The 16,065-nt window shown below is 31.2% G+C and overlaps 2 protein-coding genes across 11 annotated transcripts in view; one reads left to right on the forward strand and one right to left on the reverse strand.

Annotated features, from left to right (window-relative positions):
• The first annotated feature begins 369 nt into the window (after positions 1-369).
• Positions 370-1,709, forward strand: LOC130440830 (ATP synthase subunit C lysine N-methyltransferase). The gene is made up of 4 exons (XM_056774190.1): positions 370-552; positions 604-783; positions 831-1,012; positions 1,341-1,709. Exons 1-4 carry the CDS (start codon positions 468-470, stop codon positions 1,515-1,517), a joined length of 624 nt encoding a protein of 207 aa, XP_056630168.1. The 5' UTR covers positions 370-467; the 3' UTR covers positions 1,518-1,709.
• Positions 1,710-4,078: 2,369 nt separating this feature from the next.
• Positions 4,079-16,065, reverse strand: part of LOC130440776 (mitogen-activated protein kinase-binding protein 1) — an 86,540-nt gene continuing 74,553 nt past the window's right edge. For 6 of the 10 annotated variants that reach the window (XM_056774130.1, XM_056774105.1, XM_056774146.1 and 3 more), the window contains 7 exons: positions 15,232-15,392; positions 14,041-14,125; positions 9,625-9,726; positions 7,939-8,160; positions 7,603-7,755; positions 7,413-7,493; positions 4,079-5,736 (listed from right to left, as the gene is read on the reverse strand). In XM_056774130.1, coding sequence (XP_056630108.1) covers positions 5,381-5,736; positions 7,413-7,493; positions 7,603-7,755; positions 7,939-8,160; positions 9,625-9,726; positions 14,041-14,125; positions 15,232-15,392 — 1,160 coding nt within the window. In that variant the 3' untranslated portion in view covers positions 4,079-5,380. The remainder of the gene's footprint in view (positions 5,737-7,412; positions 7,494-7,602; positions 7,756-7,938; positions 8,161-9,624; positions 9,727-14,040; positions 14,126-15,231; positions 15,393-16,065) is intronic. The other 4 variants (XM_056774161.1, XM_056774179.1, XM_056774170.1 and 1 more) reach the window with 3 other exon arrangements.

Consider the following 16,065-nt stretch of genomic DNA (forward strand, 5'->3'; position numbering starts at 1 on the left):
TAGAATACATAGTTTTCGGATTTAAAATAAAACGAATTTTTGAAATTTTCAAAGTTTCCATTTTGACAATTTCAAAATGAGTAACCTCATCATTCAATATTTACGATTCATCGTAATTTTTATTGATAAAATAACCTCGTAGTTTATTGCAATTTTCAGAACACTGATAATATATTTTAACATTTCCTGTTATAACATCTAATCTAAAAAGCTGAAAAATGCTTAGTTTGGATGCTCCAGTAATTTAAGCGCTTCAGTAGTGATTATACTACGTGGTCTCATTTAATGCTCGAGCGTCAACATGAAATTACACCTTTATGTTGATTATAAATCTTCGCTATATTTTTAATTTGTCTATGGTTGACAGATGTATAGGTTTTTTCCCATCACAACAGTGAAGAAGAAGAAGATGTATAGGTTATAAGGAAGTCATAACTAATCTTACCATTACGGTAAAGTAATTATTAATGAATCAATTCATAGAAACTACTAATAATACAAATCCACAAAGAAAAATATCTTCAATAGGTAAAGCGCTCGTCGGAATTACAGGTAAAAAATTATATACTATGTTATAATTGTTATATTTATAATTAATTCTAGGAGGTATCGCTATTGGTTTAACTATAATATGTGCCCCATTTATTAGCCCCGCACTAAGAAAGTATTGTCTACCTTATATACCCGCCACAAATGAACAAATTGCCAATATTTTATCTGCTTTGAAAGGAAGGAGTGGAACACTTTTAGATTTAGGATCAGGTGATGGACGAATAGTTTTAGGTATGTATTCTGTATTTAATAATGTGTAAATAACGTAGTATTTTCAGAAACTGCTAAACATAATTTCATATCACATGGGGTGGAACTTAATCCATGGTTATTATTATTTTCTAAAATCAATGCAATTCGGGAAGGCAAATCTAATGAGGTTAAATTTTATAGAAAAGATTTGTGGAAATACGATCTCTCACTTTATGATAATGTAGTAATTTTTGGAGTGGAACATATGGTAAGTTTTAATATTTCTATACAAAATTGTCGATAAATGTTGAAATTTCAGTGTTAGCTTCCATGATTAGTTGTTCCTAGCATTTTTAAGCTCTTCATAACTTCTGAGATATCAAAGAAATATGTTACAAGGGGTGAATTTGTTACAAAGAAAACTTTTAACTGCTAAAAGGGTGATTAGTTCAGCATGCCCATTGTTTTGTTCCTAATAACTTTTTCCCTTTTCCTTATATAACAATTTAGTTTGGGGATAGAAATTTCTAGAAAGTTATGGCAAACATAAGTGCTTATTTTGAGTAATCTTATACTAAATGTCACTGTATTTTTAGATGAATGATTTAGAGAAGAAATTTCTTCGAGAATGTAAATTAGATTGTAATATAGTAGCATGCAGGTTTCCTTTACCTAATGTCAAACCCATAAAGACTGTTGGACATGGGATAGACACTGTGTGGGTTTATAATTTGACAAAATTGAATTTAAATGTTGATCGACTGTCTCATTGAAAACAATAAAGTATTATTGAACCCTCCATGAGTTTATAATTGAAGTATTGTGTTTTTTCAATAAATGTTCTTAAAATTTTGTGCATGTTCAAAAAAAAATGGAAAATGTACAATACAGTTTGTAAATTTTGATTTATAGGAGTTTATTAATATTTTTTTTTGGAAAAGTTGAGTATTATAAAATTATCTAAACCTTTAGTTGGTTTTATTGGGACTCCTATGTATTTTTTGAGTTTTTTTAGCAATTTACTTGAAAAATGTGTTGGATAATTAATAATTCAAATCATAAACTTCCCTTTTCTCTGGTAAATTCAAACTTTTGCAAGAGTTGTGAGGTCTTGTAAAATGTAAATATTTAACAAACTTGATGATTTTCCAGTAAAATTCAATCCAAACGGGTAGTTTTCTAGTGATTTTCCACCATTTGTAATTTTTAAATGAAATTTATACAAATAAGGCAGCTTGGTAGTGATTTTCCCACATTTGACTAAAAAAAATTTTCAGTACAATCTATTTTTACTAGATCTAATCAACTATACCATGTTTACATACACTTGAAGCCAGACTATGTAAATAAGTCACTATTAAATGGAAGAGTCGTGGGGTGATGTAAAATGTGAATATCTAACAAACTTTCTGATTTCCAAATGAAATTTAAACTATAGAGGCAGTTTTTCCCACTTTTGTAAAAAAATTGTCAGTTCAAACTATTTTCACTTGATGTCACCAAATATACCATTTTTTTCAGACCAGATTATTCAAACAAAGTTAAAAAGTGGTAAGTAGGTAAACTTTTCCTAAAAAAAAGTTTTTCAAGATTTCCAGCTTATGACAGTTCAGTTAATTCAAATTAGACATTGCTAGCTATATAATCTTCACTTATTCGGGTCAAGGGGGTCTATAAAGTGGAATAGAGAGAATTTTTTTTCTAATAATGCTTTATTATGAAATTACAATTAATTAATACAGTCTGATGGTTACAAATAATTATTTAGTGTGTACATTATGAGCTTACAATAAAAATTGACAAATTCCTTATGCACTATTAAAAAAAAGAGTTAAAAATTACAACACATTAAATATAAACTTTACATATAAAACAATTTTCACAATTAAAGAAATTAACCATTGTACACTATATGCAATTATGGTAAATATACAGAAAAATATTGGTATGTACTTGGATAAGGAAGCACAACATAACAATTCCATTTTCATAAATTCCAATTTTATTTCACTAAATTTCTTACTAATATCTAGTTTGGCGCTACAAGTGATTTTTGGCTCTTCTGACATTCTACAGCCATACAGTGGTAAATGGAATGGTTTAGATAAACGTTAAGAGGAAATGAACAATTTCTTAAAGACTGTTTCGAAACAAAAAAAGAAATACTGGAATTGGAGAAGAAACATTCTGAGATATCACATGAATTTAAACAACATCTCAAACACATTTTTTCCCTAAGTTATATACCATAGTAGTTGGTGCTGTAGTTCAAAATATCGGTCTTCAAGAAATAGTTTCATTTGCAATAATTTTTTGTTAGAGTCAAATACGAAAATGGGAAGCCCTTAATAGTTTTCTCAATATTAAAATCCTTGTATATCTTTTCTCGAGCAGAAAGTAAAACAGGATTTAAAATAAATTCGTCTGAACTTCTATCTGCTTCCAAGTAATTCAACGGAATTTGAATCGAGGAGCTTTCGTGGAAGTTAACCCTATTTTTATATTGAATTCAGTTAACCAAAGACATATTTTTGAACATTTTGATATTTAATTTGAATTTCTTGATAAATAGATTTGTCCACCAAAAAAACATTACAAATTCGTATACAAAAAATTGCTAATTAAAAATTATTTCATTCACACAATTTAAAAAAATTGGATTTCATGTCACTAAATGTTCAGTGTTTGCTAAGAGTTTTAATAAGAATGCAGAAAAACTTTGAAAACGATACAATCAGCAACAAATCAATTCAAACAATATAGCAAAAAGATTAGGAATAAACTGATTGGAAAAGAAACCTCAAAAGTATGACAGAGTAAAGAATTGGGAAGTATATGTTGGAAGAAGTAAAAAAGGATACAAAATAAATGAAAGAATACACATGAGATTGAATAAAAAAGAAAATAATGAGATTCTACAATGTGAAGGTGGAGATGATAAGTAGAATTAGTCTGAATGAAAATGAATGTGGATACATCGAAAGGGAAATAAAAAAAAATGGAAACAAGTTGGTACATAATAACAAAACTGGATATAGCTAAATAGAAGGTAGACAACCGAAGTTAAGGTGGAAAGAACAAGTAAAGAAAATTGAAGTAAAAAATTGGAAAATACAAAAAAAAGAAGGAAATACAAAAAAAGAGCAATCTAAAGGATACTGGATTCCACTAAAGATAAAGTATACAAGTGAAGGTGAAAAAAAGAGTGAAATTAGACCTAAGGAAAATTAAACAGTTAATATGAAAAGAACAAGTAAAATAAACCTTTAAGATATTGAATGAAAAACTGAAAAATCCCAATAAAAAATAGATAAAAAATTGAGAAAAGCTGGTGTATGGAACCTATAAGATTAAAATTAAATACAACTAAATAGGAGATAGAAAGGATAATGAAGGTTAAGAGGAAGGAACAAGTAGAATCGGACTGCAAGAAAAAAGAAGTGAAAAGTGGAAAATAGAGAGAAAGAATGAAGAAAAGTTGGTGTTTCAAACCAGATATGAAGATTTGATAACGCTAAATAGAAGATAGAAAAAACAACCGAAATTATAATGGAAGGAATCAGTAGAAATAGACTTCAATAAATGAATGTGGAAATTGGAAACTTCTAATAGAAAATAGAGAAAAAAATGAAGAAAAGTTGAGGTATAACACTAGAAAAAGAAGATTTGATACAGCTAAATAGAAGATAGAAGGGAAAATCTAAGTTAAGAGGGAAAGAACAAGTGAAAACTGAGAATGTCTAATAAAAAAAAAAGATTGAACATAAGTCGATAATGAATGTCAAAACTGAAAAATACCTAATGGAAAAAAGGTAAAAAAATTGAAAAAAGCTGATACGTACAACAAGTTCCTTTATCATTTCTATCTTCTATAGTTATATCTGCATGGAAGATAGAAGAGATAATGGAAGTTAGTGTGGAAAGAACAAGTAGAATCAGAGCTCTCGAAGATAAAAACTGGAAACGCTAAATGTATAAATATAAAAAATATGGAGAAACTATGATATAAAGACTAATAAAGGAAATACCGCTACATAGAAAATAGATGGAAGTTGCTACGAAAGCAAAAATCATCCACTACAACAAACTGTTTATCAAATTTAAATGAATGGCTTCAATTTTCTCAGGAAACGTACAAAAATAAGGAAAAGCAGTAGTAGTAAATAATGGAAAAAAAAATTCAAAAATTCGAGTGGTTTCTTCAATTTGCAACTTGTAGGAACCAAATTCTTCAAAGCAAATCATCCAAATGGATTCGTGCTAATTTGATTGAAAGAAAAAACTGCATCTTTCTAAAAATCTCAACAATGCATCATTAAAATTGATCTCGATCTGAAGTATTTTGAAATTTAAAGTTTAAGTTTAAATGAAATGTTTTTAGTGAAATTTTCACCATAAATATCTATATTTAACGATGTAAAATAAACTACTAGACAAATAGTTAATGAAATAATGAAAAACAAAATATTCAAAAAGAATATCAAATTGAATATTTTTTGTTTAATTTAAATGGAGTAACGATGATATTCTAAAAGAGGTTAGGTTAAAAAAATTAATTAAAAACGATATACACACATACATACAGGATAATAATCACAGGTTAACACGATAATTCAAAGTTAACGCTCAACGGATGTCACATATTCGCACTGTGCATCTTCTGTTGAACCATATCCAACAAAATATCGGAATATTGTTCCATTATATTGATGACGTTCGGTCCGCTGGGGCCTTTAGACACTAAATCGTTGAGTTTTTTCACCGTATCGGTTTGATTAACGTCGGTGTTGCCGTTATTTTGTTTCAGTTCTTTGAGAATGCAATCGTGGAGGATTTTGTGGGTGCGAATCATCGACATTTTCACTTTATCGATTCTATCTAATTGAGATTCGTGACCGACGTCGGTTTCGTTAAGGCGGTCGTAAAGTTTGACTACTTTTTCCGCTGTTGAAGTTAGTTGATCGATCAGGTCATCGCAAACTTGATTGGAAACTGAAAATTTAGATGGTAATAGTTTTTTCAAGTTTTTAAAGTAATATAAAATATTTTTTTACGACAGATTAAAAAATTCAATTCAATAGCAGCTTTAAAAATATCTAATTACATATTTGCGCAAATCTGAATTTTTATAATAATTGAGTCAGTCTAAAATTGGAGTAAGTCCTGCCCTGTTATTTGTTTACATCTCAAGCGCGGTTTCTATAAAATGCCACTTGACAGCAATGTAAACAAACTGCAGAATCGAACTGGCTCATATTGTTCTATAGAAGGATGAGTGTTATTTTATATTGGAACGTGGGGGAGGGGTAATTTTTTGAAATAAAATTATTGCGTACTAATGGCCAAGTGATTTGAGCCAAATATTATGAGAAAATCCATGATGAGACAAATAGGACTTCTACAAATTAAAAAAAAAATATGCACAACTGCAAAAAACGATTATTATTTTTAAATGAACAACAATACTTTACTGGTCTTTATGAAAAAGAAAAAATACGAGAGACATGAGTAAAAAAACTGTCCCATAATATAGTGCTTTTAAATACAACTTTGGATTTATTTAAATTTAAATATTATGGAACGTACGGGTCAGCCCGACCCTATTGTTTGTTTACATTTCCAAGACACAACGCCACTTGACAGATTCGCTTAAAAATGTAAACAAACCGCAGCGCCGAACTGCCTCCGATGTTCTTATACAAGAATTAGTTCTCTTTTTAAAAAATTCTTTTTTTCATTCGAAAGTTGTCAGGAAATGAATAGATTTTGAAATAACGTTGCTGTATACCAAAAATCAAGTTTTTTTCTTCCTAATATTATGAAAATTTTTTATTTTATGTTAAAAAACTGAACATGGCAAATTAAACACTTGTATAAATCGGAAGAAAAAAATAGATCAAGACACAAATATAGTTTTTAATTTTGTGTAAAACCAATGTATTATTATAACAGAGAGAGGGGGAGAGATTCGTTGGATATATTTTGGGTGGGATGAGAAAAACTTTTTTATGGTGAGAAAGATTGTGGGGCTGGGGTTGTGATTGTGCTGCTACATACAGGTTGAAAAAGAGATAAAACGAACGACCAAGCTGGATTTGAAGAAAGAAGAAAAAAGAGAAAAACTCCAGTCAAAATATATCTTGTAATTTTTTAAAATTGTTTAATATCTAATAGGAAACAGTTGCGGCTTCATTATGTCCTATCGTCGGCCATATAAATATTTTGGAACGTACAAGTCAGTCCGACCCTGTTGTTTGTTTACATTTCAAGACACTTGCCAGATTCGCTTAAAAATGTAAACAAACCGCAGTGCCGAACTGTCTCAAATGATACCAAAGGTATGAATTAGTTTTTTTTTTTTAAATAAACAAAGATTATTTTTTTCTAACTTAAATTATTGTAGGATGTGAATACATTTGATTTGTTTATTGCTGTATACTAATGACCAAATGATGTTGGCCCAACATTATAAGAACATTTATTTAGGTTAAGTTACATGAATTGCTACTTTGGCTGAAAAAATGACAAAACATCTAAAAAGGTAATGTGAATAAGCGACAGGACCGGACTTCTAACGACAATGAATTAATTTTTTTTGTATTTTAAATACCAGATGATTTAAATTAAAATTATTGTACATGGCATGCATCGGAATGATTAAAACTTACTTTCAACCGATGAATAACTTTCGTTCGATTCGAAATCGTCGTTCGTTACTAGATCATCGAAATGAATCGTGTGCCTCGCAGCTACAAAATAAACAAGCGCCGGTTACAATAACAAAAAGCTAAATTACGAAAGCACTTAGTGATTTTCAAGCATGATAAATGAATGTTGGCCAGTCGTATCTTAACTTACCCCTATGTTTGTCTTTGTTGTTCAAATGGCGTCTAGGTGTTATTGAAGGGGAACCGTTTTCGAATGATTGCCTGTTTCTAGGAGGGGCAGTAGGGGTTGTTTCTTCGTCCGAAGTTGATATGTTATCCGCAGTACCAAGGGTGTTAATATTACCTATAGGAATAAAATATAATGTACCGTACAAGTTTTTCCATATACTGGCCAACAAATTGAGTGATTTTAGATATAAAATTATCACTAATGTCAATTTAATTTCGTATTGTATGAATGGAAAGCTAAGCCCCCAATTACTCTAATCGGTTCAAGTTACTAATCGGTTAAATCAAATCTACTTACTTGCCGAATAAGAATGTTTCTTTCGATTTTGCAACGATTTGTTATTAATTTTGTTGTGGGAACTAATCGTCGGTCTCATAAGTCTGGAAACAGTTTTTTCTTCTGGATCTGAATCGGATTGATTCAGAACCGAACTGGATCGACTACGTTGGATTAAATTGTTCTTTACGTATCTTGAATTATTCCTGGATACGTTGTTACTGGCGGTTTTCTTTCCTGAAACTATACGGGATTTGTATTTTCATTAGAGGATATTTGTTAATTTCATGTCAAGAAAAACTTGCGAAAAATCTTTCTAACTTCACTTAACTATAATTATACAATTGAATTATTTGATAGTTGAAAAATATTCTATTTGAGGGTGGAAAAATGGGAAAAACCACCTTGAAAATCAGTTTTTTTTAATATCTTAGAACATCTCAAACCAAAAATACATTTATGCTTCTGAATGTTCTAGATTTTAGGTCTCTTCTGTTTTAAAATTAGTTTCTTTTATAATTTTTTAGAGACCGATACAAATTTAACTTTTCGACTTCTTTTATTAAAATATTTTGATAAAGAATAAGACTTTATAGTTTTGACAGATCGAAGGAATTTTTTTGGGATAAATCAGCGCCAAAATAAGGTTTGTCAGCAAATAAAAATTATGGCGACAATTTTTTGAAATGCGCCTACCATTTTTTGCATCAGTACAATGCACTTCTCACGGCAAAATACATGGATTAGGCTGTGGATTGCTTTCTCATCCACCCTATTCTCCAGATTTATCTTCGAGTGATTGTTTTTTGTTTTTAAACGTGAAGAAATGGCTCCGGCATTGATATTTGACTACAAGGATGACACAAGGACATCGTCAAATCTGATTTTTTTTGGAAGGGATAAAAAATAAAGAAACGGTGGATAAAGTGTGTTACCCTCAATGACGTAAGTTTTTTTCATCTAAAAACTTTACTTTTAGTCAAAAAGATGCTTTTTCTATCAGTATAAATCAAAGGTGCAGTTCCCATGACAAAAATCCTTAGAATATGCTATAGATTACTTTCAAATCCACCTTTTTCTCCGGATTTAGCCCAGAGTTACTAATTCTTGTTTCCAAATATGAAGAAACGGCTCGGCGGGAATAGAATCGATTCTACGATGAAATAATGATACTTACAAACCTAATTTTTTGAAAACGATAAAAAAATTGGAGAAAAGTTGAAATTAAATTATTTTTTTTCCATCTAAAAACATAAAGAGTCGTGGGTGTATTGACCCACCCTCATATATTTCCTATAATTGAAAAAAAGTCTTTTCGCAGTTTAATACATTTAAAAAGCAGACAGCAAAGTGAAGATTAAAGTGAACCGAAGAAAAATATGTTAAGAGTGGTTAAATAAAAGAATAAATGAAAGTTAGTGATAATTAACAAGACAAGAAATTAAAAAGCAAGCGATGTATAGATTGTCTTTTCCGACATGATTATTTTTTTTAAATAAGTTTAGTGTGTTAATTTTACTATTTATTAAATAAATCGTGCTACTACAATGTAATAGGGGTGGGTTTTTAAATAAATATCGATGTTTCTTTGCTGGAAAGTCACCGAAGAATGATCCGAATATTATTTGTGGTATTCACCATTCGGTTGGTAATATTTCCATTTCCGAAAAGACAATGAATACATTTTCCGATAGAAGCTCTACTTACCTTGTTCAATTTTTCTTTTTGGCACAGAAGATTGCAAACTTAAATCGCTTAAGCTGCATGATCTACGCAAACTGCTATCTGGGGAACTTTCGTCCAAATAGACTGAAACAACATGCAGAAAAAAATAATAATAAAAAGTGCAAGTACTAAGCTACAATTTTTTCCGGACGGTTAAAGAATAAATAATGATTGTAGCTCGTACAGGTAAACGAAGACGGGTACGACAACTCAGCCTTCCAGATTGAAATCTGAACCCACTGGTAGATGCAAATTATTATTAAACTATTTTTTAAAGAAAATTTTGAGAAAAAAATCATTCCGATACCAAAATTGATATATTTATTAAACTTGGGAAGCATAACCCCATGGATAATGTTTTAATTAGAATCAAAATTCTTCTATAGGTCAAGTTTTGGGTACTTTCTCTTCTTTTTACATAAATATACTTCTTTTGATTTTGTAGATAATGTGAAGAAAAAAACATTTTTGAACATAAATTTTTCTTCAAACTTTAGTCATCGTTAACTTCCATTTGGAGTATCTGGTCAATTATTAGCTCGAAACCATTTTGTGGCATAGGAAGACATTTCAACATCGAACAGTATCAAAAGAAAGAATCTGATGATGCTTTTCTGAGTTGGACCACTCTGAAAATGGTTTAGGTCTCAACAGAAACAAGCTAAATCTCCCAACTGTCCAAAAAGGGTTTTTGACTGAACAACATAACCTCCCCACTGAGTTTGGAGCTGAACAAAAAACTCTCCGCTGTCAAAAAGGGTTTTTACCTAAACAAAAACTTCCCTACTGTCCAAAAAAAGTTTGGAGCTGAACAAAAATATCTCCGTTGTCAAAAAAGGGGTTTGGAGCTGAACGAAATCCTATCCGTTGTTAAAAAGGTGTTTAGAGCTGAACAAAACCTCCCCACTACCCAAAATGGGTTCGTAGCTAAACATAAACTTTCCTATTGTCCAAAATGGCTTTTTAGTTAAACAAAAATTTCTCTACTGTCCAAAAAAGGTTTGGAGATGAACAAAAACCAATTTACTTTCTCAAAAAGGGTTAAGAGCTTAACACAAACCTACCCGCTGTCCAAGAAGGGTTTAGAGCTAAACAAAGAACTTCCCAACTGTCAAAAAAGTGTTCATAGCTGATCAAAATTCTCTCCGCTGTCCAAAAAGGGTTTTTAGATAAACAAAAATTTCCCTACTCTCCAAAAAAGGTTTTGGGCTGAACAAAAAACCTTTTTAATATCTAAAAAGGATTATGAGCTCAACGAAAACCTACTCACTACCTAAAAAGGGTTTAGAGTTGAACAAAGAATTTCCCGACTATCCAAAAAGAGCTTGAACCTGAACAAAAACCTTTTTATTACGTAATAAGGGTTAGGAACCTAATAAAAAACTCCCAACCGTCCAAAAAATATTTAGAGTTAAACAAAAACTTTCCCAGTTGTCAAAAAAGAGCTTGGAGCTGAACAAAAAACCTTTTTACTACCTAATAAGGGTTAGAAACTTATTAAAAAACTCATCACTGCTCAAAAGGGTTTAGAGCTGAACAAAATACCTCACTACCGTTCAAACAGCATTTAGAATTGAACAAAAACCTTCCCACTGGCTTCCTGAAGCAGTGATGTGATTAGATCAAGCAGAAACTAACTAGGAAAAGTTAAGGAACTTGTAAGAGCGAAGATCTAACCTCCTCCAAAACTAAAATAGAAACTCGAGTTCATTAAGTTTCCGGAAATGGAGGGGAAGAAAGAAAGAAAAAAATCCATTTTATACGTTTTTCTTTGGAACCTTGAGGTTAGGTGAAAAAATCAACTGCAGTCTCTCTCATTTTCACCTCGTATTTTTAATTTGAGTATATTATGAGGTTTTTTACAAATGTGAGATAATTTCTTTCTATATCCCCTATCTAAAAAAATTCATTGTGGTAGGAATTGACAAGCGCGGTAGGAACTGTTATACATAAACTTTCGAGCCAGTCCTATTCTCGTTCATACGATTAAATCACGAAGTTTCGCGATATTGTAGCTCAGTATACAACGCATGCTAAAATAATATCATGCAAAAAAATTGCAAATAAAATTAGACGACAGTAAAGTCCTTTTTAGGAAGCCATTATAAGGGTTCTTTTCGCAATACATTCCATGCTGACATTTACGTTAATCACCTTCGGTTTGTTGTTCGACGCCTTCCGTTTTGACAACTTCCTTACCGCCGACACAGTTCAACCTCCTCTCGACAAAACTCGGTAGACTCAAATTTCTTCTCCTAAATCGAATCGGGGTGGTTTGCAATTTCGTAAGATCGTTGTAATAACTCTGCATAGATTCATACATACTTGAAAGCGTTCTAACTTTTCCCGAACTCATATTCTTTTTAAAAACATCTACTAGCGCGTTGATTTTGTGTATCTTTTTTTGTATGGCGTTTAATATTTTGATGTTTTCTATGGCGAAGGCTATCTTGTCTTTGCGACAAGTCGGATTCGATTTTTTCAGAACGTTTTCCAATTGCAACGCCGTATTTTTTGACATCACGTTATTTTTCGACCAAACGTTCATTTCTAAACTATCGTATGGTTTATCTTCGGTGTTTAAATTCACTTCTAAAGAATCGTAATCGATTTTTGTTTTCGAAAAAGTTTTTTTATCCAAACTATCGAATAATTCGTTTAATATATTCGTGTTGTTGCCGGTTTCGAGTTCCCTGTCTATTATTTTTTCTTTAAAATTGAATTCTATGGTGTTTTCGTCGGTTACTATATCTTGATTTGTGAGGTTATTCAATATTTTGTTACATTTAACGGCGTTGGTGTAAAAATCTTCTTTTCTTATATACTCGTAGCTGGTTTTGGTTTTTTTTATTTTCGAACTGTGTCTTCTTATCGCTTTGGGGGGTTTATGACAAACTTTTTCGCTAGTTAATAAACTTTTGGTGAATAAATGTCTATCGAGACTTGTAGTTTCTTGTATTTGTTTATTGGTATTTTTACCGAAATTAATTTTCGATAAAGCGAATGTACTGTTAGTGTCTTTAGATCCAGTTTCGAAAATTTCGGTATTAAATTCGGGTTTATTATTAAGAACGTTACAAAATTTCGATTTGTATTGATTATTTTTACTCGCCAAACTCGGTATATACATTTCAGTACTTTTTTTCGATTTTACCGGTTGATTTTCTTTGGAACTTTTCGTTTCAATAAAAAAACTAATCGGTTTTTTTTGTTCGAATTTAAGAAGTTTTTTTTGAAATTCCTCACTACCCCTTATAGCTTTTTTATTAACTATTTCTTGAGGGGTAGCGAAATCCGTTTGAGTCTGACACGTTTTTGTAGATTTAATTATTTTTGAACTACCGACGTCACCGATGAAATCAATTTCGAACATATTTTTTGGTAAACTTTGGGAATGAGGTAGAGATTTTTTTTGGGATTCGAATAATATTTCTAGTGGCGCAGATTTACATTCAGATTCGTTTGATAATACGCTTTCTAAACTTGTGCAATAACTTTTCGATTTACCAGTATAATAATCGTATTCCAACATATTTTCATCGGAAAGGATACTGTCTTGAGAATTTTTTATATTTTGATTCAAATAGAAACTTTCGCTTTTCGGTATTTCTTCGAAATAATCATCTTGTTTGTAAATTTCGTTACTCGATACACATCTTCTAGGCGGTATTAATTTTTTATCTTTTTTATTACCCACAGTTGTAAAACAGTAATCTTCTAATGAATCAGAGCTAAAATTACCGTCGTCTTCTTCTTTCTTAATTACTTCTTTTGGTTTTTCTATTTGGCTATCGAATTTTTCTTCAATCTGTTCGTATTTTTTACTAAAATCTTCACTAAATTTTTCAATGTCGCTACAAATTTGTTTAAAACCTTCTTCTGTTTTCTGTTTATCGAAATCTATGAAATAACTAAAAGATTTTCTAGTAGTTGTGGTAGATTCTTTCTTTTGGTCTACGTAATCAGAAAATTGTCGTTCTTCGCTTACCGGACTAACCGGTAAACTCTTATGTAGTTTATATTTAACCAAAGTTTTATCTAATTGTAATTTCCTAGGACGGATTAGATCGTTTAAAGTTTTTTCTGGACTTTTGGTGACATTACTGAGCCTAGCGCCTACTATACTGTCTTTGGTGTTGTAATCTAAGTACCTGTGACTCAAATTCAACATACAAGAAAGCTGTGAAGTGTTTTTCGCTATATCTTTCATAAAACAACCGCACAGTTGTAAATCTGACGGTACTGAACCGCTCTGCTCATAATCTGCGTGTGTGCTATTAGTTAAGTTAGTAATCGATATACTGCCTTTATTAGAATGATGATACTGGTTAGCATCTGAATCGCGCAAGCAATTGTTATGATCTGACGGGTCTAATGTAGGATCATATGGTATGTTACCTTGTTTTTTCGACCACCTGTCCCGTTCCGGAATATGGGAAAGGTCGTGGATGGATTGACTGTACTTCAGAGGACTATGGCCAACCTAAAAATAAAAATTAACCTCAAATAACCACCAATTAAGCTAAATAAAAACATGATCTGTAATAATAATATTTTTATCATCTATACTAAGACACATAAAAACCAGCACACCCAATATCTAAGCACCGGGACAACCTTATCTACTTCAAAATCTTCAACCAAGTGGAGAAAAAGTTTTGGATTTACTTCATACCATTCTCAGTTTGTCCTACTACTCACTCCTATTCGCTTGGTACAAAGAATTGCTGAACTATGATATAAAAATATTGTTTGAATATATATTAAGGTGAAGAAGTTTGTACACTCAACTGAAGAATGAATTTAGGTTAGCAGAAGCAACCTGACTATAGTACATTATATATAAGAGATAGTGGAGTCGGTATCCATCAGAAGATTTATATCCAAGAGGTGATGGAATCACCTTTGATATCCATCAGAAGCAAATTGACCACCGTGCATTATATCAAAGAGGTGGTGGAGTCGATATCCATCAAAAACAACATGACCATTGTGAATTATAGCCAAAAGGTCGTGGAGTCACTATCGATTTCCATCAGAAGCCCCATTAACGCTGCGGAGTATATCAAAGAGGTGATGCAATCGATATCCATCAGAAGCAACATGACCATTGTGGATTATATCCAAAAGGTGGTGGAAACACCATTGATTTCCATCAGAAGCACCATTATCGCCATGGATTATATCAAAGAGGTAGTGGAAGCTATTGAACACATTATCCAACCCAGTTTTCCTACACGATAATGCTACATGTAGCTAGAATCATATTGGGTCATTTTGAAGATGATCCAGTAGATTAATCGTCTTTGTTTCCATAGATCTACGAATATTTCTACCGCAGAACACGTTTGAGATATTATATGATGTTTATTCCATTTACCTGATCTTCTAAGAGCTCTTACTATTACTTTCCCAACTCTAGGAGACATTTACATCAAAAAAGTGTGAAATAAATTTATCAATACTGAGTGTTCTGGTGTTTCTATGTCATTTAGTATATTTACAACAGATAAATTGGGGCGAGATGTTTCAGAAAAATCTCAGGGGTGAAGTTTGCATATATAATTTGAGGAAAAACTATTAACTTACACTTTCTAATTTTTTTCTAGTTTCCGCTACTCTTTTACTGAGTTCTTGTCTCTTCCTTATAGCATCTGGATCGTTTTTCGTTTGTTTAACAGCGTTTATGGCCTCTAAATTCCTTTCGCTCGATTTTGTTAAAAATTTTGAAGAAATTGAAGTTTTGTTGGCTAAAAAGGGTATCGACGCATTATACATTTGAGGATATTTGTAAAAATAGACGACATTGATCATCATTATGTACTACAAAACTTTTATTCGAAAGGATTCGACCCAACCAAAATATAAACTAGAGACTATTTTTGGGATTCTGTTGGTTGGTTTACAACATTTTAAATGGATTACCAACATAATAATCATATCAGTCAACTAAATGAGGTGACAACTCTTAAATGGCAAAGAAAATCCAAAGTAAAACTTCAATTGCTACCTCTAATATTCTATTCGCCAGAAATAGCGACTGGTAAATCATGTAAAACTTATTATTTGGTGATACATTTGAACTACTTATAACATTATGGGAATATAAGTACTGAATGTGTCATTATTAACTGAAAATATTCATTTTAATAACTTGTGTTTCGTATTTTCAAACTATTTGACATATTGCTGTCAAAAAAGAATGTAGATATTCTACAGGATGTTGAAAAAAGGTTTCTCTCACCAATCATAGATGCACGAAGAGGAAAGTGACTCTGGTACAGGAAATAGGAATGATACATTCTTTAGTGGTACATTTGAACTACTTAGAAAATTATGAGAAAATAAAAAGTAAATCCTTCATTAATAACAGAAAATATTCACTTTCGCTACTTGTACTCCATAGCCGACAATCAGTGGCGT

Source organism: Diorhabda sublineata, chromosome 1 (genome assembly GCF_026230105.1).
Source record: "Diorhabda sublineata isolate icDioSubl1.1 chromosome 1, icDioSubl1.1, whole genome shotgun sequence".
NCBI lineage: Eukaryota > Metazoa > Arthropoda > Insecta > Coleoptera > Chrysomelidae > Diorhabda > Diorhabda sublineata.

Coding starts and splice junctions, on each gene's coding strand:
- LOC130440830 (XM_056774190.1), top strand. CDS start 468: ATGAATCAATTCATAGAAACTACTAATAATACAAATCCACAAAGAAAA. Junction 784..830: donor TGATGGACGAATAGTTTTAG/GTATGTATTCTG, acceptor TAGTATTTTCAG/AAACTGCTAAACATAATTTC. Junction 1,013..1,340: donor TTTTTGGAGTGGAACATATG/GTAAGTTTTAAT, acceptor CTGTATTTTTAG/ATGAATGATTTAGAGAAGAA.